Raw genomic sequence first — 24613 nt, 5'->3', positions numbered from 1 at the left:
TAAACCCAGCTGTGAAGGCAGTCACAGAAGAGGAGAGAGGTGTTTCAAGTTACCGGAACATAACTGGAATAATTATCAACTTCCAAAGACTGTACAAAGGAAATACTCATGTGGGAAGAAGCACCCTAGAGTCTCCACTCAGCGGGACATCATCTGTCCACTCCATGATCTGAGGACTCCCTGTGGGCTTGCAGTTTGCCTTTATTTTTTCTTTTTTTTTTTTTTTTTAAAGATTTTCTTTATTTATTTAACAGAGAGATCACAAGTAAGCAGAGAGGCAGGCAGAGAGAGAGGAGGAAGCAGGCTCTTGGCTGAGCAGAGAGCCCCATGCAGGCTCGATCCCAGGACCCTGGGATCATGACCTGAGCGGAAGGCAGAGGCATTAACCCACTGAGCTACCCAGGCGCCCCGTGCAGTTTGCCTTTAACTAAATATAGGTCCTACATTTTTAAAATCTTAAGCCTACCTGCTTAGACCCAAACTGAATACCCAGTAGTGTTACATTGCTTTCTGCTTCCAAAACACCTGAAACCAGAATCATTTTTCAAATGATTTCTGGGTAGATTTACTTTGCAGACTTCCCTGATTCCAAAACCTTCAGGACAGATGTAGTCTCTGTTCTACAAAGAAAAATTATTCCTTTCCCCTTAGGAAGATTCTGCCCCTTTCTACTTACCAATTAGATAGTTCATAAAATGTGATTGAAACTCTGCAAGTTCATAGAACGCTCTAACCTTTTCATCTAAGTTTCACGTAACTATTCCTACACAACCTTTTTTATAGACCTACAACATTGATGGGATTTTCTGTACATTACAGGGAAACATTGACTTTTGACCTAAGAGTGAACCCTGCATTATTGTAAATCAAACCAGATGGAACATTAATGTCCTGAACTTCCCTGTGTTGCTCCTGTATGCATACAGATGCTCAGGAAAGTTGAGGAAGATTCTCGTAATGAGGCAGAAGCAAATCTATATAGAATCATCAAGAAACAGGAACCCAGCTACTATACTTTTATGTGTCCCTTTTTATTTTTTTCTTTTTTTAAAGATTTCATTTGAGAGAGAGCACAAGCAGGGGACGGGGCAAGGGGAGAAGCAGGTTCCCCGCCAAGCAGGGAGCGTGAAGTGGGCCTCCGTCCCAGGACCCTGAGATCATGACCCGAACTGAAGGCAGCCACTCAGCCAGCTGAGCCACCCAGGCAATCATGTGTCCCTTCTTTTGAAAGGAAGAGTAAAGGACATACCACCTTGCAGGTTCTGAGAATTAGAAATAATATTCACCTTTGTCACCAGAACCTAGCTCAGTCCTTGACGATGTAGAAGGTACTTAGTAAATATACATCCATAAGCCCTTGTCTCCAATTCTAAAATAACGCCCAAGTGTCTGAAAACGAGAATTTTTAATAACTTTTTTGGTAGCAAAGCCTAGATCCCACTCAGGGTATTGCATAACATGAATGTATGCATCATAGTACTTTTTTTTTTTTTTTTTTTTTTTTTTTTTATGGACAGAAAGGGAACACAAGCAGGGGGAGTGGGAGAGACAGAAACAGGCTTCCCACTGAGCAGAGAGCCCAATGTGGGGCTCGGTCCCAGGATCCTAGGATCATGACCTGAGCTGAAGGCAGACTCTTAACAACAACGGAGTCACCCAGGTGCCCCTCACATTACCTTTTTAAAATTCAAAATCTTTCCCATTTCTAAACAGGTCTGGCCCAGTGCTTTGGGCTAAGGGATGGTGGCATGTGTTTGAATGAATGTGACTGTCTTCTGCATCAGGCTCTGTGCTAAGCAATTTACAAGTATTAGGTGATTTATTCCTTATAAAAACTTTATAAGGTTTTATTAGAATCCATTTATAAATGGACAACTAAGGCATAGAAAGATTGAATAATTTGCCCGACATAGGTCATAGCAAAGTTGGGATTCCAGTCCGTATCACAGAGCCTGCACTCCCTCAGTGAGGAATGAATAAAAGACTCACATGGTACACAGTCAGGAAACAACTTCTTAAAAGAGAAGTTGTGAGCCGTCTAAATACATCATAAATCATTATGCCAATTTGTTTGGTTTTGCCCACTGCAGGCTACTGCAAGAGGGCAATAAAGACAAGTGAAAAAGTTCTGACAGCGAAAGTTCTATTTTAGCAATAGGTGATGTTTACTGAGCACATACTCTCTCCTAAGCATGAATCTAATTGCTTCCCGTGAATTCCTAGAAGCATACCTCTCAGGCCGTTGTAGAATCTGAGCAACAGAAGGTTAAATAATGGATCACCTCCAAGATCACCTAGAGGATCTGAACTGAGGAAGCTGATGTTACAGCGCACTCTCCTGCCCTTGGGGCTCACGGGTCTATAATGTGCGTACTGTGTTGTCTCCCTAAAATACTCACCCAGGTGCCTTATGTGCCACAGGGGGTTGATTGCAGAGTATTTCCCATGAAACACAATCAGCATTGGGGACGTGGCCACCCCGCCTCCCAGGGAGCTGCTGTAGAGATTTTCCCTAAGAAATGGAATAGAAAAGCAACATTTGGCCTCGAGGCGCACAGACTCAGGTAAAGTAGCATCTTCTAATTTTGAAAGATGCAAGACCATCTCCCGCTATATAATAGAAAGATGATAGTTTTTCATTGTCCCCCAACTTTTTATTTTGAAAATTGTCAGACTTACACAAAATTGTAAGAATACCACAAATTCCCATCTAATTCGTCTACACTCACAGCATAGCGTTTTGCCATTTTAATTTTCAGCCTTTTTTAATGGCAAAAATAGACCAAATTCCAATCCTACATTATATAGAAGACCTACTTACAAATTCAAGGTTATGATGATATTTTTAAATATCCAGATAAAAAAGATGGACAGGAAATACAATGACATGTTTAATAGTGGTTTTGTTAGAGGGTTTTTTTTTTCTCTTTTAAAATTTCGATAATAAAAAATGCTGCATTTAAAAAAAATTCCACCTTCAAAAACAAAGTTGAGTTTATAAAATAAGTCTTAAAAACAAGTCTACATAAGGAGGAGCCCCTCAACTGAAATAAATGATTTTCAGTGGAGAAGGTTCACTAGGCTTCTGGTAGAAGACTTAACATTACATTACTAATTCATGAGAAAAATGTTTGCATAATGAGATTCTGCAGGCTCCTGCTTCCGCTGACATACCATCTGTGATTAGATTCTCATCTCCCATCCCCATCCTTTCTCATCAGTGCCTCTGTAAGAAAACCTAAGATGTCCGTGAACTATTTCTAACCCAAGTTACACCTAGAAAACTAACTGAACCATTGTGTTGCCAAGCATGGAAGGTGGCAGACGGGTCTACACATACTCCACATTTTTTTGCATCCACTTCTCCAGTTGTTTGGTGATGCGCTGGTGCTTCCATTCCGTCATGTTGGCCACAATCACACCCGGATTGAACGAGCAAGTGCTGGGGCTTATGCCAAGGTCTTTTATCGTCTTCTTCCTGTAGTCCAGGTAGCCCATGTATGTATTCTATAAAGGGACAGCATATGTTTTTGACCGAATCTTTCATTTCTGGAAAGTAATCATTTTCTTAAGACCACCGTGCTAGGTCACCGGCCACTTCCTAGTGGCTCTGCTGGTTTTCTCATTTCCCCAGCCTCACTGCCAGCACCTGTCTCCGTCTCTAGAACTGACTCCCGGGACAGCCTCATGGCTCCAAATACTGTCTCCAGAGCCAGCCCTGTTGCCTCTGGACTCCCAGCTCCTGCCACATCTGCCAACGCTGTCCCCTGGGGGCTTAACACAGCAGCTCCCCGTACACCCAAACACAGCTCCCTGTCCTGTCCCAAACCTGCTTCCTCATAACCTGCCCCACCTCGGTTCCTGGCAGCTCTGTTCTTCCAGGTACTTGGGCCAAACACTGAGGGTCGTTAGGATCTCCATGGCTCCTGCTCATTCACTTTTCATCCAAATCTGTCAGCAAGCCCTGTTGGTCTCGTCTTCCAAACCACACCGCCAACACAGCTACCTTCCCTGGTCTGGGCTGTCATTACCACTCAGGGTTTCCGCAAGTTTCAACTCCACTCTGTCTCTATGTCCCTCATCTGCTCAAAGCCTCTCTGGTGGCTTTCCATCTCAGAGTAAAAGCCGGAGTTCCTAAAATGGGCTGCCACACCCTGTGCCATCTGTCCCCACTGTCCTTACCTTTCTAACGACTCTTCTCGACCTGCTTTCCTCTGCCACACTGATCTCCTTGTTCCTTCAATGCAAGAAAGATACACTTCTGCCTCAGGACCTTTGAACATACTGTCACTTCTTCTTGGAAGGCTTTTCTTCTAAGTATCTGCTGAGGTGGTTCCCTCAGTACTTTCAGGTACAGGCTCAGGGATACCACCTCAGAGGAGCCTTCCGTGATCACCCAATTTACAATACAGCTCGACCTGCACCCTGGTCCTCTGTTAAATACTTCATTTACTGACTGTCTCTTCCCACTAAAATGTAAGCTACACAAAGGCAGAAATTTTCATTTGTTTGCTGTATCACTGGTACCTAAAATTGTGAGGCACATAGGGAGTTGCCTAATGGATGTGCCACAAGGCAAGGCACATTGTTTCATGCGCACGGGCTGTCCTAACTCTCCTCTGTGTGATGCTCAAGGTCACGGAACTAACAAACACACTCGAGCACTTTCTGGGTGTCAGGTAGGTTCTGGGAACTTTGCACACACTACCTCATTAATTGCATCCAATCCCTTTCCATGTATTAACTAATTTAATTCTCACAATCGCTCCACTAGGGAAGTACTCTTCCCACCTCTGTTGGACAACGGAGGGAGAAGGCGATTGGTAGGTAACTGGCTGAGGGTTTCAAGCTAAGTGATGGATCCGAGGTTTTGATCACGTCAGGGGTGGCCTGAAAGCCTAGGCCTCAAAGTGTGTCACATCTCTATTGTCGCACATAAAAATGACTTCCTGGAATGTTTTTTTGGAGAACAGCATTTGATTCTTAACAGCACCAAAAGCCATCCTTTTGGCTTTAGTATTCCATATAGGTTCATCTTTCCTCATTTCTTCGAGGGTAAAGAGATCTTTCACCTTGAGGAGAATCGGTATTTTTCCTCTATTGCAAATGGGGGGGGGGGGGGAGTGGTGATCACTACTCTGAAATTAGAACCCAAAGTGCAGGGAGCCTCTTAGAGGAAACCCCCTGTCTTGGACAGAGAGTGTGGTTCCGGCCACCTACAGAGACAGAGAGTGTGGTTCTGGCCACCTACAGAACCAGGGTCCCTTCTGGAGCATTACGACAGGCTAGAACTTGGGCGTCATGGTATCCCATTGTGGCTCCCAAAAAAACAGAACAAGGCAGGTACTGTTCTTGCCGTGTTTCAGACCAATAGAGCGGGACTTGCAGGGTCGTCGTCCTAACCTAGCCTCGGTATGCAGGGAGCTGGGGTGGACCGGGCAGCCCAGGCCCCTCCTGGGCAGGGTTCTCGCAGGTTAGATTATGACGAGCTGTGGGAAGGGAAGGGAGGAGAGCAGGGGGGTGAGACAGGAGCAGCGAGCCCACCTGTAGCCCCACAAATCTGTTCGTGTCCTGAGCGGAAGGCAAATCGCAGTCCCCCGAGAAAGCTGCCGCGTGGCCCAGGGCCAAGGTGGTGTCGTAGAGTTCTTGGATATCACCTGAATTTAGAAACACCAAGAGTTAAAATATTAGAGCATTTGTTTTAGAGCTAGATAGAGCCTTAGAACATCAGGCAGGCCTCGATGTTGCTCTCGAGGAAAAGTATGTGATCCCAATTTCAAGTGGCCTGAAGATCGACTTAATAACCTCGCTTGTCTCGGTTCAGAAAGGGGCAGGATGGTAAGCTCGGACCGGCACTGGGCCGACTTCTTCACTTCGGTTGCCATGTGGCTTGCACACCTGTGCTCATCTTATTTGCACATGGGAGACATTGCAACATTGAAACACCCAAACCGAGCTCACTTCCAAGAGTGCCATCAGGGAGACTTTATTACCCTACATTTTAGGGATGCAAAGAAAGGGAAGACTAGGTTATTGACAGCTGACTTGGACAGAGTAGCTCCCAGGTCAGCTGGATACTACAGGGAAGTGAATTTCCACACCTGTCTTCAAACTATCCCCAAACTTCTAACCCTTTATTCTCCCCACTTGAGTACACAAGTCAGAATCACTGAGCACCTCGCTATTTGGAAAATGAAGGGGGTAAGTCACTCATTCTACTTATCAGCTGATCCTGTTTGTTCTTGGCCGTCAGCAGTATACCTTGTACAATGATGTCGTCGTCCAAATAGATGACTTTCTCATGTTGATGGATAAGCAGGGGGAGATAAAATCGAACAAAGTTCAGCTATTAAAACAACAACAGAAGCGATGGTAAGCCTCAGCTCAACTCCAGGTGCAGAGCAAAATCCAACAGGCTACAGAGATGCCTCAGCAGCCAGGGATAGGGGCCCGGGGCCACAGCCTGAGCCGGCAGATCAGCGCCCTCCTAGACGTGAGCCCTCAGCTGTGGAGACAGTGACGGGACACTTCCCCTCTGTGACTGGCTACAGCGGCAGTCAGAGGCTTCCTTCCCGGTCTTTCAGGCCACAAATTGCCTGCTGTCCTCTATACTCGTAACTGGACTGCTGTCCACTAAATCAGTCTCACGCACATGCACACACGCATGCATGGGCAGGGGCACAGAGGCGTCCCGGCCACAAGTTCAACCTCTTAGCTCCGTGGACCAGAAAAAAAGTCAGACAAGCATGAGCTTGGGTGGGAGTCGTGAAGTTTTAGTAGCTGCACCATTTAATCCAAAATCCCATCTCAGCTCACACGCCAATAAAAAATATAAGGGATTGGGAAAAGAGCAGGTCATCAAAGGGCTTAGAATTCACTACATTTTTGAGGATGGATTTCAATAACAATTACATGTAGAAGTTGGCTGCATTTTCTGTGAATCTGCCATCAATACCACTCTTTACGCAAGAAAGAGTCCCTTTGGTAAGAACTCTTGCAGTAAAATACCTTAGGATTCCCAATGCCAGGGAAAACAGTGGGTGTCTCCTGAAAATATCTTAGCTGAACCTGTGAGGTATATAATCTATCATGCTACTGTTTTTCCTTAGCCACTGGGATACCCTGGGCTGAATTTAATGTTCAGTTGCCGTACACACAACAGCCTGTGGGTTGGGAATATTTTTTCCTGGCCTCACAGTTTGGCCCCAACCCCCACCCCCACCCCTACAAGCATATTCACATACATAAATGCATCCTACATTTTCTTACACTTCATTTCTTCTTTAATAGTTTCATTATATTTATGTAAACCACCTTAAATTCTTCTGGAGCAGGTAGCTTATAAATTTTAAGTAACCAGAGCTTGGTGGAGATCTAACACTGCTTCAAAAATATTCCATCCACATCCCAGTGGCTGGTGCTCCACACTGAGCAAGAGTCTCACCAAAGACTGTCCCCAGCACATGCGTAATTGCTACTCACAGGCTGGAGCAATTCGGGCCTCGATGAGTCTGGTCTAATCTTCCCTTTGAGGACAATAGGGTTGAATTCCACGATTTTAAAGTTTATTTCTCTTAGCTTAGAATGTTCGATCCATTTTCTAAAGAGATGATAAAAAAAAAAAAGAAAGCTCTAGTATACACCTCCAACCTTTCCTCAGTTTGTCTGTTGCCTCCTTAGAAAGTTAAGAATAAAATGTGTATAACTTTAGTAGAGTTTAGTCTATAAATCCTTCTGATTTTTTTTTCCCTCAGTCTTCAGATCTTTCCTCTTTTTTTACTTTAATTCGCACACCTCTGCAAAGGAAATGAAGCAAAATAGAAATAATCAAATATCTCCCCAGATCCACATAATCTCCACAGGGAACCGGAGGAACAAAAATGTTCCTGCCATGGGCTAGCGGATTTATCAAGTTATGAAGCAGGACATTCAGAATCTTCTACTCGATGGAAGTCATTCTCACTCTGCTGTTTGGACTCCAAGGATGATTTGAAGTTATCCTTGTCTCTTTGTCTCTGCCTCTCACTGTGCCCCACCTGCCGCCGCCTCCGAGCCTCCCCTCCCTGTCCCCAACCTCTCCCCTCATGTTCACTCCGTCTCACACAATGTGTGACTACCTTTTATCCAATTCATAATACAATGCTTGGTAGAAATTCTCTCAAAATACAATTGTCAGTGACTCAAGTCACACATGGGAGCGTTTGTTTTTGCTCAAAAATCGACAAAAGAGTTGATCTTCTGAATTGCATTTAGATTTGCAAAATTTGAACCATAAAACCAGTCATTTACACAATGTTTTATGCCAATTAAATATCTTTTTTTTTTTTTAAGATTTTATTTATTTAGCAGACCAAGATCACAAGTAGGCAGAGAGGCAGGCAGAGAGAGAGGAAGGGAAGCAGGCTCCCTGTTGAGCAGAGAGCCTGATGCGGGGCTCGATCCCAGGACCCTGGGATCATGACCTGAGCCGAAGGCAGAGGCTTTAACCCACGGAGCCACCCAGGCGCCCCATATGTCAATTATATCTCAATAAATCTGGAGGTGAGGAGAAGTCATGTCAACAAGATAGACAATCCAACTGAAAAACTGGCAAGTACTCAAGCAACTTCTAAGTGGCCAAGAAATGTGGGAAAAACAGTGCTCAGACTCCCTAGATATAAAGGGATCTCAAGGTAAACCACAAAGAGATAGCCCAGACACCTGTCGGAATGGCAAAGACTGACCACACCACGTTGGGGTGGTGGTTGTTACGGGGGTATGTTTACTTTCTGATGACTCACTAAGCTGCCCACAAGATTTGTGCAATATTCTGTTTTTGTGTTGTTCTTCAACGAAAAGAGGAGGTTTTGTTTTTAATTCTTTAAAACGGGGGTAGTGGGCTACACAACAAAAGCTGGGAGGCAGTGCCTGCTCAGAGTCCTGGAGTTCATGCCTTTTGTTCGAGTACAAACCCTTGCTCCGAACATATTACACACGCTACGCTTTGGGGTTTGGTTATCTGGTTTTCATACCCACTGAGAATTACACGACTGTTAACAGCAGGCTAAGGGAACAATATGCAACAATAGATGATAAGAAAAGTGCGATATGAGACAGAAAATCTAAAACGTATACACAAACCCTCAAAACCCACAGGAGCCAAGGACCATTTAGATTAGGAGCGAGTGTTTTCCGTATCTCAGTACCTCCGATTCGTGCTAGGACTTAAAAATCTAATTGTAAAAATCATACATAAATACATTTTCAGGGAGCCTGGCTAACTCGGTTGGAAAATCTTGATCTTGGGGTCATGAGTTCAAGCCCCACATTCGGTGTAGAGGTTACTAAGATAAATAAACTTAAGAAAAATAAATGCTTTCTTTTTTCCTTTTTTTTTTTTTAAGATTTTATGTATTTGAGGGACAGAATAAGTGAGAGAGCAGGAATGGGGGGTTGGACTGAGAGAGAGGGAGAGGCAGCAAGGAGCCCACAGTGGGGCTGGGATCATGACCCGAGCTGAACGCAGATCTTAACCAAGTCACCAGGTGCCCTTATTCTCTTTCCAAATAATAGAAATAACACCTGAAATACCTCGAACTTCCCTTCATCACTGATCTCCCCAGTCCCCCCATCCTCCCCAGAGATAGCCATTATTAACAGATGGAGATCTTTGGGGCCCTTTTTTTTTTTTTTTTTTACAGAAACACATATATGCACATGTACACATTTATAGTTTGGGTTGGGTTTCCTTTTAAGAATTTTTAAAAAGATTTTATTTATTTATTTGGCAGAGAGAGAGAGAAAGAAAGCACAAGCAGGAGAGTGACAGGCAGAGGGAGGAGGAGAAGCAGCCCCCACTGAGCGGAGAGCCCAGCATGGGCCATCTGATCCCAGAACCTGGGATCATGACTTGAGCCCAAGGCAGATGCTTAACTGACTGAGCCACCCAAGCACCAACCCCCTTTTTTAATATTTTATTTTTAAGTAATCTCTACACCCAGTGTGAGGCTCAAACTCACAACCCTGATATTAAGAGTCACGTGCTAGGGGTGCCTGGGTGGCTCCGTGGGTTAAAGCCTCCGCCTTCAGCTCAGGTCATGAACCCAGGATCCTGAGATTGAGCCCCGCATTGGACTCTCTGCTCAGCAGGGAGCCTGCTTCCCTTCCTCTCTCTCTGCCTGCCTCTCTGCCTACTTGTGATTTCTGTCAAATAAATAAATATTATCTTAAAAAAAAAAAAGTCTCATGCTCTACTAAGCCAGCCAGGTACCCCTGGTTTTTTATTTTTAAAGCTATAAACTAACTGGTTTGTGCCCCCCCCCATTCATATGTTGAAACCTAATCCTCAGCGTGAGGGCATTTGGAGGTGTGGTCTTCAGAAGGTGTTTAGGTCCTGAAGGGTGGGGCCCTCATGAGTGGGATTAGCGCCCTTACAACAGAGACCCAGAGAACTCCCTTAACCCTTCCTCCACGGGAGGACAAATGCAAAATGCAGCAAAAATGCAGCTCTCTATGAGCCAGGAAGCAGGCCCAGAAGTGGAATTGGCGGGGGCCTAGATCTTGGACTTCACAACCTCCAGAACTGTGAGAAATACATTTCTATTTTTGTAAGCCTCCCAGTCTGGGACATTCTGTCCCAGCAGCCTGAATGGATAAGACATTCGTAGAATGGGTCATAGCATATGAGATATACTGCAACGTGTGTCTCCTCCTGGCCAATAGATCATTGTCAGTATACCCACATTGCCTTCTCTCTCTTCTAATAGCTTGGTCATACTCCATAGTTTGTTTCAATATTCTTCTATTGGTGGACATTTAAGCACTGAGCAATTTTTTTTTTGCTATTTCATATAATGTTGAAATTAACACTGTTGTACCTATATTTTGATAATATTAGAATTTCTGTGCCAGATTCTGAGCAGTGGAAATGGTATGGTGAGTCAAACTATACATGCATATAACATTTTTTATAAAATTTAAATTCCAGGTAGTTACCCTAAAGTGTAATATTAGTTTCTGGTGTACACTCTAGTGATTCAACACTTCCATACAACACCTGGTGCTTATCACAAGTGCACTCCTGAATCCCCATATTCTGTTTGCCCATTCCCCAGACCCACCTCCCCTCTGGGACCCAGCAGTTTGTTCTCTATAGCTAAGAGTCTGTTTCTCGGTTTGTCTCTCTCTTTCTTTCTTTTTTGCTTCGCTCATTTATTTTTCTTCTTACATTCCACATATGAGTGAAGCCATATGTTATTTGTCTTTCTCTGACTTATTTCACTTAGCCTAATACAATCTAGCTCCATCCACATCATTGCAAATGGCAAGATTTAATTCTTTTTTTCTGGCTGTATAATACTCCACTGAATGCACACATCCCCTCTTCTTTATCCATTCATCTGTCCATGGACGCTTGGGCAGCTGCCTTGATTTGGCTGCTATAAAAGGAGGAGTGCATGTGTCATTTTGATTTAGCGTTTCTATATTTCACAGGTGATACCCAGGAGTGCAGTTCCTGGATTGCAGGGTAGTTCCACTTCTAACTTTGAGAACTCCATACTGTCTTCCACAGTGGCTACAGCAGCTCAATGCATACACAATTTTATTAGACGTTGCCATATTGCCCTCTCAAAATACGTTACCAGTTTACAAAGTGTACATTGTTTAACTAGGGGATAAGCATATGCATTTTCTTGCACTGGACTTTGTTCTATTTAATTTAAACCATCTCAATGTGTGAAAAATTATATGTCATCGTCATTTTAATTTGCATTTCCCTGTAATACAGAATACCTTTTCATGTTTGTTGACCACTTGTGTTTTTTCTTCTGTGAATTGTTCGTTGGTATTGTGTGCTCATTTTTCTACTAGATGCTTGTATGTTTAAAAAATTTTTTTGTAAGAATTCCTTTTATACCTTGGAGATTAATCCTTCATCTATAATACATGCTGAAAATATTGGGCCTAGTTTATTGTAAGATTAATTTCACTTTCAGTATTTTTCATCTTTTAAAAGTTTTTAGAGGTGGGGCGCCTGGGTGGCTCAGTGGGTTAAGCCGCTGCCTTCGGCTCAGGTCATGATCTCAGAGTCCTGGGATCGAGTCCCACATCGGGCTCTCTGCTCAGCAGGGAGCCTGCTTCCTCCTCTCTCTCTGCCTGCCTCTCTGCCTACTTGTGATCTCTCTCTGTCAAATAAATAAATAAAATCTTTAAAAAAAAAAAGTTTTTAGAGGTATCTGGGTGGCTCAGTCATTTAAGTGTCTGCCCTCAGCCCAGATCATGGTCCCAGGGTCCTGGGATTGAGGCCCAGGTTGGGCTCCCTGCTCAGCGGGGAGTCTGTTTCCCACCCCACCCCCGCCACTTCCCTGGCTCATGCTCTCTCTCTCAAATAAGTAAAATCTTTAAAATGGGCAAATAAATACATAAATAAAGTTCTTGTCACTAATTCCAACACTTGGGTTCTTTTTTAAAAAAGTAAATCAATAAATTAATAATGTTTTAAAATATTAAGCAGTAAAATTTGTCCATGTTTTTCTTATGATTTTTGGGCTCACAGAGTCATTTTCCATAGCAAAGCCTGCATTTTTTAGAATACTTTAAAATTTGATTTTCTGTTTATTTCTTCTAAATCCATTTCCAACTTTTTTTTTTAGTGTGTTGTATGATAGGAAACAGATTGCTTAGCAGTTCAAAAATTATAATTAGTGATGATCCAGGTCATAGTGAAATATTATATTAATATCCTCCCAGGCTAAGAAAGCAGAGAAAAGAGAAACCATTTGAGAAAGAAAGACTTCCACATAACCTGCTTAAGGAATGCAATTCTTCAGTTCATTAGACAATTGATTTCGGCAGAATGATGCATTGCCCTACCAGATTAATGAGGCTTTGCTGTAACTTCCCTAGCGAGGCAACACATTCATCAGGTCCCTAAGTAAATCTCAAATTAATTCAAATGACATTTATCAAACCCCAAACACAGGGAAACCCATTTAAGGAAAGCTAAGAAAGATGAAAAAGTAGAAAACTCCAAAGTCTATAGGGCACAGATTACCGGATTCGAGATAGTGTGTTCCGGAGTCCAACGACATAGAAGAGAATGTTGGCGTCAGTGTTGCTGTAGATGCTGTTGATGGCAGCCATGGTGGCACCCATTCTCCCTGCCGCGGCACAAATCACCACAGGAATCTCCTCCTCCATTTCCTCAGGAGGCTCAGAGTCATCATCTGGACACATCAAAATCAGTGCCTTAGAACATGAAGGAATTTCAAAGTAGGGCCAGTTTAAATTGTGTTCCACACTCCTGGGGGAAGACAGCATAGTGTAGAAGAGACTGCCGACTGTTCTCCAACACCCAGCCTCCTCTTCTCTTAGAACGTCGGAATTTTACCTGGCACATTGCCAACCACAAAGGATCTATTTCTCAGATTCCCTTGCAAGTCTGTGTGATCAAGTTCAGACCAACGGGCAGTTAGTGCAGGTATGTGGGTGACTACTGGGTTTGCCTTTGAAAGAAATGTGCTGGCCTCCCCTCTTCCCTTTCCCCTTCCCATTGTCTGGAATGGGGATATATGATGACAGGACTTTGGGCAGCCATCTTGGACCACCAGATGGAAGTTACCTATGGAGGACACCAAAACCCTAAGAGAGAAGGAATCTTGATCTGGGTCACTATGGAACAGACACATCACACTTTCACCTGAGAGCAAATAAATTTCTGTTTTGCTTCAGGCACTATTGTTTTGGAGCTCTCTGACAGAAGCCAATCAGATAGCCTAACACAGAAACACAGTTGAAAAATACAGGAAGAAATGAAAGCCTCCTTTGACTCAACAGTTCCTCAGCTCCTCGCCTCTTTCCTAAATTGGAATATTTACCCTGCCTGTGCTGCTATAAAATCTACTGCTTGTGATCTTCCTTCCCATATCCACCCTCTAGTCAAGTGTCTCAAAAGTTGATGGCAAGAGAAAGGCGGTAAATGAAAGAGCATGACTAATGGACAAGATGAACAATTGATTGTTCTTTGGAGCCGTGGCTGTGATATAAAACACTGGTGTTGTAACATCACATTTTGGCACCACAATGCAATTTTCTAGGATGAAGGATAATCATTATCCTTATATAGAGTATCCATTATCCGGTGCCCTTCTGGGTTTTACTTAAAGTTTGCTCTCTGTTCACAGATACTTTTTGCAAAATACCACTCAGAAGCAGGGTAGTCTAGCTGGTGTTTAATCCAACAAATATATAGTATACTAACTACCAGAACCTGTGCTTTGTATAACTTAAGGAACATTGAAGAGTCTGCCCGTTCCCTTCCCACATCTGTTCCACAAGCAGGCTACTACATCGGACATATCCACCACGAGAATAAGTCTGTTTTCACAGTATCTTTACTGACGTGAGAGAATGCTCATAATACAAAACTCTCTCTAGTATTCGGTGCACAAAATTGCCACAGGAATCTCCTCTAGTGTATGATCCCAATGTGATATACACAGACATATGTATTTTCAAAAGGATCTACATCTGTTTATGGAATGATGAGTGATTTTAATTTCCTTATTTGCATCTCTCATGTTTTCCAAATTCTCTAAAGTAACCATGGTTACTTTCATAAACAACAACAAAAATATTTCTTAAGGGATTACTCCTTTTGGGCTCAACTCTCACCTTGGGGAGGTTTCCCAATCATGTGGCAAATCCACCTGCTGGCAGTGAAGTGAAATGCCCCACACGCAAATCCAACTATGTTTCCTCCCTGCTTCCCAGCCTCCAGTGGTTCCCATAAGGTAAAGCCACCTTTCCTTTGCCTGGCACACAGGGTGCCTTGTGATCCAGCCCCTGCTCACTTCCCTAGCTTGGACTATCCCAGCAAAACCAAACGCCCTGTGGTCCCTGGAATACTGCACCAGGCAGGCTGTCCCTTTCCGCAGTGCCTTTGCACACACTGTTCCTGATGCCTGGAACTCTCCTTCCATCCTTTCCTGCATGGCTAGCTCTGACACCATCAGTCCAGATCAGACCCTCTGAGAAGGTTTAACAGCTCCTTAAGCAAATTAGCTCACCCCCTGTCTGTGCTCACTTTGGCTTTGTTTGTGGCTGGAGTTAGTAGCTGCATTGCAATGTTTTTGGTTGCATGTCTTTCCTTTCCCATTACACCGGGAGCTCCGTGAGGGCTGGGACAGTATCTTGTTCATCTCTGTCTGTTCACTTGCAGCTAGCACAGTGCCTGGAACACGGTAGATTCTCCATCCGTTTTGGAGGGATCATGAATGGATGGCTGAATTTATTAAATCCTCTCTTTGAGCACTCACCCCACTGCACACAAAACATCTATTCATGTGTCTGTCTCCCCTGCTAGACTGTGAGCTCATTATATTATCCCCGTGGAGTCTGGCACCTAGGAAGCACTTAATAAAAGTTTGCTGGGTTTCACTGCATTGATGTGCAGCTCTTACAGAACAAGGCTTTAGAGAAATGATTCCTGGGCTACTTCTAGGTGCAAAGAGAGAGAGAGAAGGGCTGGAAAGCTGGGGCAGAGCCAGGCTGAATTAGGTAACAGAATAAGGGAGGAAGAAGGTGTCCCCAGGAAAAAGGGCCACCCCAAGAGGTCAAACACCAAGTTTACAGCCCTGCTGCAGACACATCACACTGCCACACTTCTCAGCAGCCTCTGCCAGTCAGAGGAGCTGGAAGCTAACCTAAGCCAAAAACACTGCTCTCTGCCAAGAAGTCTTCCCTGGACAGAATAAGAATGAAGGTTCACTGGAGAAAGAGGGGGAAGATTTATCAACGGTAAATTCTTCACTCATGTGTCATCATTACACCTTCTTGGGGACCCATCTACTGTATTTGGATCTGTTGTGCCAGGGGGTGCCTAAACCAGTCCACCAAAAGATTTAGCTGCTTGGTGCCCATAAAATCTCTAGAAAACACCGTACTAATGGCGATGTGGACTAGAAATGTATTACGTTGGACTAGTCTGCTCTCACAGCTTCTCTTATCAGACCACACCCATTCCTAGAAAAAGTGAAATGTCTGTTCTCCCAACGCCAAGTCTCTGAATCCCATTTCAAATTAGGGTCTTTTTAGCCAAGCATGTAAACTTGCCTCACCTCAGATGGGCCAGGTGTGAATCACCAGCTAAATTATTAGAAGAGTACATCAAATGTCATTATCAGGAGAAGACACAAAATGGCACCATGCTTTTTTTCTGCATGTGACCTGACAGGGCTTCTAGACGTTAACTCATAACACTAGTTCTTTGAATTATTGTCTTTGAAAATAGAAAAGCTACTATGGAGTAGGTGGAGCACAGAGGAGTGTTACGGAGTCTGTATTCTAGAATGGTAGAGGAAAGTCATTACACATTTCTCACAGCCCATATACAACACCAGGAGTGAACCTTAATGGTATAAACTGTGGACAGTCGGTGTCAATTACATGCCTGCGAAGGTTCGTCAGTCGTCACTAATGTACCATCTGGCAGGGGATATTAATAATGGGGGAAGCTGTGTGTGTGTGTGTGTGTGTGTGTGTGTGTCTGTGTCTGTGTGTGTGTGTGTGTGTGTCTGTGTGTGTCGTGTGTGTCTGTGTGTGTAGGGGCAGGAGTTATTTGGGAAATCCCTGTACCTTCCACTCAATTTTCCTATGAACATAAAACTGCTCTTTTTTAAAAAAATAAAGTCTATTTTTTAAAAGATTTTATTTATTTATTTATTTATTTATTTAAGAAAAAGAGAGCACAACAGGGGGAGCAGCAGAGGGAGAAGGAGAAACAGACTCCCCACTGAGTAGGGAGTCCAATGTGGGACCCGATCCTGGGGCTCTGGGATCATGACCTGAGCCGAAGGCTGATGCTTAACTGACAATATATAAAGCCTATTAAAAATACTAATATGCACTTGCTGAAAAAAATTCCAGGGGCACCTGGGTGGCTCAGTCAGTTAAGAATCTGCCTTCAGGGGGCACCTGGGTGGCTCAGTGGATTAAAGCCATCCCAGGGTCCTGGGATCGAGCCCCACATTGGGCTCTCTGCTCAGCGGGGAGCCTGCTTCCCTTCCTCTCTCTCTGCCTGCCTCTCTGCCTACTTATGATCTCTGTCTGTCAAATAAATAAATAAATCTTTAAAAAAAAAAAAGAAAGAAAGAAAGAATCTGCCTTCACCTCAGGTCATGATCCTGGAGTCCTAAGATTGAGCCCTGCATGGGGCTCCCAGCTCAGCAGGGAGTCTGCTTCTCCCCTTGCCCCTCACCCCACTCATGTTCTCTCTCTCTCTCCCTCTCTGTCTCTCTCTCTTTCACATAAGTCAATAAAAAATCTTAAAAAAAAAAATTCCAGCCCCCAATTCCAATAAACCATGATTTTCCTCAGACCTCTCCTCTCCTATTCCAAAGGTTGATCTCTGCTACGAGTATAGTGCGTGCCTCTCAAATCCGTCTTCACATCATTCCAAAAGGAAATAGATCACTTACATGTATTATTTTATTTTATTTATTTTTTTTTAAGATTTTATTTATTCATTTGACACAGAGAGATCACAAGTAGGCAGAGAGGCAGGCAGAGAGAGAGAGAGAGGAGGAAGCAGGCTCCCCGCGGAGCAGAGAACCCGATGCGGGACTCGATCCCAGGACCCTGAGATCATGACCTGAGCCGAAGGCAGCGGCTTAACCCACTGAGCCACCCAGGCGCCCACATGTATTATTTTAAAACCAAAATGAAATCATCCTTTTCACGGTTTTCTGCAACTTGGCTTTTTCTACTTAACAGAGTACAGACGTCTTTCCATGTCAACACTATATTCTTTTGAATGGTAGTCCATAACACTGATTTTTTTTTTTTTTTTTTAACACTGCTTGGGATAAAAATGTGACACTGGACCCATTCATGTGCTCCAAACACTTTGTTGTTTTAACAGCTGTTACAAAAGCTATTCATTCCTCTCTGTGGAGAAAGGAGCTTGCAGTGGGATTCAACGGACCAAATGTGTTGGTTTGTGGGCAGGGAGTGAAGGGTAAGGAGGAAGGAACTTGAAGTTCAACAACTTTTGACCTTGTATGGCTTCCTTTCTCCACTGAGGCACAATTTATCATTATGAGCTGAATTGCATAAATTCATATATTGAAGCCCTAACCCCTAGTAACTCAGAATGTGACTACTTTTGAAGACAGATCTTTGAAAGTGCAGTTAAATGAAAAATGAGGCCATTAGGGCGGGGCTTTAATCCAGTATGACGAGTGTCCTTATAAGAAGAGGCAGGAACACCAGAGATATAAACACTCAGGAAAGGTCATCTGAGGACACAGGGAGAACTGTGAGCCTAGAAGAGAAGTCTCGGGAGAAGCCAACACTGCCAGCACCTGGGTCTTGGAATTTCAGCCTCAAGAGCTGTGAGAAAATAAATTGCTTTTGTTTAGGCCACCTAGTCTGTGGCATTTTGTTAAGGCAGCCCAGGCTGACTAACACAGATTTCTTAAAATGTGGACATTTTGGAATTTTCTTCAAAGTTCCTACTGTAGGAGTACAGTTCCATGACTTTTAGTAAATTGATAGAGTTGCACAACCATTGACACCACAGTCCCGATTAGAACATTTCCACCTCCCTGAAAAGTTCCCTTAAACAGGTTTGCAGTCAATCCACTTCCACTTCCAGCTCCAGGCAACCATGGCTGTCTTTCCTCTGTATATTTACCTTTTCTAGAAACTTCTATACATAGAATTGTATAATATGTGGGTTTTCAGGTCTGACTTCTTTCATGTAGCATCATCTCTGTGAGATTTATCCACAGGGGAGTACATATTACTGTGCTCCTTTTTATAGTTGAAAAGGACTTCATTGTGTCAATATACTACATTTTATCTAATCGCTAGTTGAGTCACACATGCATTGTTTCCAGTTTGCGGCTACAAAGGATAACACCCTAGAAACACTTGTATACATGTCTTTATGTGGAATTAGTCTCTTTCCAGATGTTCCTATTACATATTTTTTAAAGATTTTATATATTTATTTGAGAGAGAGAGAGAGAGCAAGTAAGAGAGAACATGAGAGAGGCGAAGGTCAAAGAGAGAAGCAGACTCCCCGCAGAGCTGGGAGCCTGATGCGGGACTCAAATCCAGGACTCTGGAATCATGACCTGAGCCAAACGCAGCTGCCTAACTAACTGAGCTACCCAGGCGCCCCAAGATTACACATGTTTTTAACTATTTAGTTTTTTTTTTCTTTGTTTGTCTGTGAGAAAGAGAGAGCACGAGAGAGAGCATGAGCAAGGGAAAGGGGCAGAGGGAAAGGAAGAAGCAGACTCCCTGCTGAGCAGGGAGTCCTATGTGGGGCTCCATCCCAGGACCCTGAGATCATGCTCTGAGCTGAAGTCAGATGCTTAACTGACTGAGCCACCCAGGTACCCCTTAACTTTTTTTAGTGCATTGTTTATATTAAGATAAGTCAATTTTATGAGAACACAGACATTGTTTTTTTCATTGTATGTTCAGTGCCTAAGCTGGCTTAAGAAAAAAGTGTGAGATGAATGTAATTCATCATGTAAAATATTAATTGTATTTGGTTTTGGTTGATACAGAAACCAGCAATATTTTTGTCTTCCGCATTTTCCATAAATGTATTTGTTTGATTAATATAAAAATTAAATTATCTAAAAATAAGGGCATCTGGCTGGCTTATTTGCAGGAGTGTAAGACTCTTGATCTCAGGGTTGTGAGTTTGAATTCCACAGTGGGTGTAAAGATTATTTAAAAATAAAATCTTTATAAATAATATAACATAACATACATGCTATCAGTGCTTCTGAATTTTTGTGTGGGTTGATTTTGTGTGTTCAGAGGTTGTAAAAGTGCCATTTCAAGCAATTCACTCCCTAAGAGGGAAACCAGGCTTCTTGGCACAGCTGGAAGAGGATATAGGGTCAATACAGGGTCTTTTTAAAGTTGAAAATTCTGAGGCTATTGGGGTGCTGATGGGAATGAACCAGTGGGGAGAAGAGAGAGAAGGCAAACTTCATAATCAAAATTATTGAAGATTCAATGGACAGATGTAAACCAAGCTACCCAAAGTGTAGTCCAAAAACCAAGTGTCACTGGGAGTTTATTAGAAATGGATATTCTCAGGCTTTACTCCAAACCTACTAATTCAAAATTTCTCAGGGTGGGTCCAAGTATTGTCTTTTAACAAATCCTAATGGTGATCCGTATATGTGCTAATGTTTGAGTAGCATGTTCAGTGATGTTCTAGAACATCACTGAATACTTGGGCTTGGGTGGCTGTTCTACAAGCAGGTCCTTGAGATCTGACCAGATTGTGGCTTGTCTCTGAACCCAGCTACTGAACGGAATCAAAGGAACACATTTAAACCTCAGTCTTAGGTATCCATCTTGACGGATTACATGCTTGTTTATCTGCTTTGTTCCTTTTTTAAAAATTCTTTTATTGTGGTAAAAAAAAACATAAAATTTATCATCTTCACCATTTTTAAACACACAGTTCAGTGTATTAAATACATTCACACAGTTGTACAAATCTCTCCACCGTCCATCCCCGTAACTCTTCTAAAACAAGAGTTTTATAAAACTACCACTTTGGGGCACCTGGGTGGCTCAGTGGGTTAAAGCCTCTGCCTTCAGCTCAGATCATGATCCCAGGGTCCTGGGATCAAGCCCTGCATTGGGCTCTCTGCTCTGCGGGGAGCTTGCTTCCTCCGCTCTCTCTCTGCCTGCCTCTCTGCCTACTTGTGATATCTGTCTGTCAAATAAATAAATAAAATCTTAAAAAAAAAAAAATAACTACCACTTATACCATTAAGCAAGAACTCCCTATCTGCACCTGCCCCCATCCCAGTCCTTGGCAACCACCATTATACTTTCTGTCTGGATAATTTTGACTGTCTAAGTACCTCATATAAGAAGAATCACACAGTATTTGTCTTTTTGCAACTGGATTATTTCTTTTAGCATACCTGTTTCATTCCTGAGCACAGTCCCCTTATGAACTTTCTTATACAGGATCCCACAGAGGGTCACAATCAGAAGGAACAGCAACACCTGATTAACTGAAATAAAAACAGAAACACATTCGAGTGTAACCTATCGAGCTGAACTCTGGGGGAAGTTTAGAATAGTCATAGGAGCAGATGCCTTCCCTGACATGCATAGCAGTGGTGGTCTGGGACGCTTCTTTAAGCAGATGGCACGTGCAGCAGAGGTTAACCTGGGATGTTGTTGATGCTCAAGGATATGGAGATGTAGTTTAAGAAGGATCCAGGGTTACCCCTAGGCGGTCTGATGGCAGAGGCTACAGCCTTAATGCCTATATGATGCTGCCTCTGGAGCCACTTTCTGTGCATGGACACTTCATTTCTATTGATAGCTCACTTTTATATAATGCTTATGATGATCCAGTACTTCTAAGAAAACATGTTCTCAGCTATTATAACTAGCTGCTTCTCAGTTAATTCAACCACTGGTCAAGGCATGACGTACAGAAAATTCTTTCCCTGAGTGAGAAGCCGGAAGACCCAAATATCTCTTCCAGGTGTAAGCATTCAGGACCATCTGTTCCAGAACAGTGATGCTTTCCCTTGGGATCTACTGAGAAGCAGAGTAATACAGGCATCATCCTGAAATGATGACTCCAAGAATTGCCTGTGGGAAAACTGTCCATAAAAATCAAAGGATTTTTTTTAAAAAGCCAAGATGTAGCATCAAAACAGTCCTTTAAAATACATATTTTTAATAATCATGATTGTCAAAAGCCATAATCTTACTTTTTCGTAACAAAGCCATGTGTGTTCAATGCAGACAAAAACTGTGACCTGTGGATTGAAGAACAAAAATTTATTTAAAACAGAATCAACCCAAAAGTCATTTTATAATGATTAAGAACCATATCTTTGATGGCCTGATATGTGGCAAACTGTGGACTCATTCTTCATTATTCTGAATCTAGAACTTTGGAAATAAATATTTCTTGGTTGTATAGTTCCCCTCTTCCAATTAATTTCTCCATCTGTGCAAACAGTACAAAGGGCCTCCAAAGGGTAATCTTTTGTCTTCAGGGTCGTTTGGTGTTTTTTTGTTGTTGTTGTTTGTTTGTTTGTTTGTTACCTTCTCCAAAATGAGCCCTGTCAGCTCTCTGGGTTAGCAAATCGGATGGTGCTAACTGAAGAAATGTCAAACAAGAACATCTCCTTGATCCAAAATATCAATCCCATGCATATTTTCTGCCATTGTAACTTCATTCCTTTGACAAGGAAATTTTTACATCCTCAGGAACCCCTTGTGGAAACAGAACTATATCTTACATGAAACTCAATCATCATTCCATGAGTATTTACTGAGATCCTACTAAAAGCCCAGCACTGTGCTATGTTCTAGGGATGCACCAATGAACAAATCAGTCCCAGTCCCTATCATCATGGTGCTTGCAATCCTGTGGGGGAAAACAGGTATTAAAAAGTAATAGATACAATAATTAGATTATGGTAAGAGATATGAAGGAAACAACAGAGGTCCTGGGATAAAGATAAACAGAGCTGGGGAGCATTTCATGAAGAGAAATCAGGAAAAAAAATCTCACTGATGAGATGGAATTTGGTCAGGAGCGAAAAAGGAGAATATAGAAGGAAACCGCCAAGTGCAAAGGAAAGGAAACAGCAGGCACAAAGGTCCTGCAGCCAACAAGAGCTCTGAGTATTCTAAGCACTGCAAGAAGTTCCATGTGACTGGAAGGGAATGGGCTAAAGAAGAGACTGGTCAGATAAGACTGGAGACAAACTGTTCTGTCTGTAAAGGAGTTTCGATTTTATTCCAGATGCATGAAACTCCCTCCATCAGTGTTTATCTTCACTAATTTATCTTCACTAAAGTCTGCAAACCAAATGTCTTCAAGCATTCTTGCAGATATTCTGATGGTAAAGGAGAGTGAACACTCAAACTCATCCACAATGGGCTCTAAAATACAAGTTTCTTGTGTTACCTTCAGATTCCTGCAAACTATACAAGAATGAGGAAAAATAATGACTCCTTTCATTGCTAGCAGAGGTCCCCTCAGAGAGAAAAGCCTTTGTTATCATGAAGTCAATGTCTTCCATGCATGGGGTGGGCAGGGATGAGAGCAAGAACATGTTAAATGGGTCCATATAAATGATGATCTGGAATCCTGGGGTTGGCAGCAGCACAAGAACAGTATGTGCGGAGGAGAAAGACCCCCTTGCGGGGGCTGCCACTTGCTCAGGAGAAGTTCTTTCCTTATGATAATGGCACCAGGACTTTTCAAGAACTGGGAAGCCCAATGTTCTGTCTACAGTCTTCTGCCATGTTCTGTACCTTCTAATCTCCACCCTAGTGTTTGGGGGAAATCAAGGAATGGAGGTCCTTGTTGGACATGGAGACTAGGGGAGAGATGCAACCAAGACCAAGTTCTGTGGGCGCTTTCAATGTAAGGCAATGTAAGCCATCAGGAAGTTGTGGGAATTTTGGAGGGGCTATTGGGTGGGGAAATATGAGTCTGTTTTACTTGAGTCTCCAAATCTATGGCTGCTGGAAGAAATCTCACCTTTTTTGAGACATCAGTCTCAAAAGTCTGCTGACGACCATAGACGTCTTTTTAGAATAATGTTCTGTAAAGCTTAAAAAATATATTGTATTACTAAAAAAACCAATTATAGAATTTTAAAGGAAAGGAAGTCATCAGCACATTGGGGGAAAAAACCCAAATTCGTGACATAATACATATATTTCTTTATTAAGTAACAATCATTAGCTAGGGTAATTAGTTACTGTCAGTTGAGGTAGTGGTGAAATTTAAAAATGTGTGAGCTACCTGAACAACTATAATGGGATACGAAAATACCTGATTTCTACGGAGGATGATGGCACAGATACACAGGAACTTCTGTGATTTGTCACCTACATTCACAATTGAAGGAAACCCTCAGTTCCGCTTAGAGACTAGTGAAAGCGAAGATGTTTTTAGGTATGCCTAAGTGACTCCGTCAGTTAAGCAATCGGCTCAGGTCATGATCTCAGACTTGTGGGCTTCCCGCTTAGTGGGGAGTCTGCTTGAGATTTTCTCTCCCTCTTCCCCTCCCCCCACCTCTCCACCCCCGCCCCAGCTGCCACCCCCACCCCTCACCCCTACCTTGCACATGCAGGAGCACTCTCTCTTTTCCTTGGAGATATATATATATATATATATATATATATACACACACACACACACACACACACACACACACACACACATATATATATACATTTATATTTATATTTATATATATATATATATATATTTTTTTTTTTCCTTAGTACATAAAATCCTGTGAAATGTATCCATGGACACTTTGGTGGTCTATGTACCTCAAGTTAAAGGTTAGACCCCCTGGGCTAGGTAGACCCAACTGCCATCTGGGTCAAAACAATGCTTTCACTGTTTGAATATCTAGAGAAACTGCTGCTCTGGGAATATTTGCTAGATTTGACCTGAGTGTTTTCATAGGCCCCAGTTCACGACGTGACATTCCAGGTGACAGGGTGAGACCCCAGGCCAAATATCAGAGAGGGGCAGGCTGACTTCCAGGGGGACTGCCAGAGAGAGGAGTGCAAATGGAAAAGAAGGCCCTCC

General features: G+C 42.9%; 1 protein-coding gene across 1 annotated transcript in view; it reads right to left on the bottom strand.

The window, feature by feature from the left end:
• The window catches only part of GLT8D2 (glycosyltransferase 8 domain containing 2), a 40095-nt gene that overhangs the window by 1743 nt on the left and 13739 nt on the right, over positions 1-24613 (bottom strand). The window contains exons 2-9 of the mRNA XM_032346553.1: positions 21756-21803; positions 20949-21041; positions 13034-13205; positions 7483-7600; positions 6262-6346; positions 5545-5657; positions 3341-3507; positions 2400-2512 (exon numbers count right to left, since the gene is read on the bottom strand). Of these exons, the coding sequence (XP_032202444.1) occupies positions 2400-2512; positions 3341-3507; positions 5545-5657; positions 6262-6346; positions 7483-7600; positions 13034-13205; positions 20949-21041; positions 21756-21774 (880 nt within the window). The 5' untranslated portion in view covers positions 21775-21803. The remainder of the gene's footprint in view (positions 1-2399; positions 2513-3340; positions 3508-5544; positions 5658-6261; positions 6347-7482; positions 7601-13033; positions 13206-20948; positions 21042-21755; positions 21804-24613) is intronic.

The sequence above is a fragment of the Mustela erminea genome, chromosome 6 (assembly GCF_009829155.1).
Source record: "Mustela erminea isolate mMusErm1 chromosome 6, mMusErm1.Pri, whole genome shotgun sequence".
NCBI classification, from domain to species: domain Eukaryota; kingdom Metazoa; phylum Chordata; class Mammalia; order Carnivora; family Mustelidae; genus Mustela; species Mustela erminea.
Note: the sequence above shows the minus strand (reverse complement) of the source record. Positions and strands in the feature narration are given on the sequence as shown.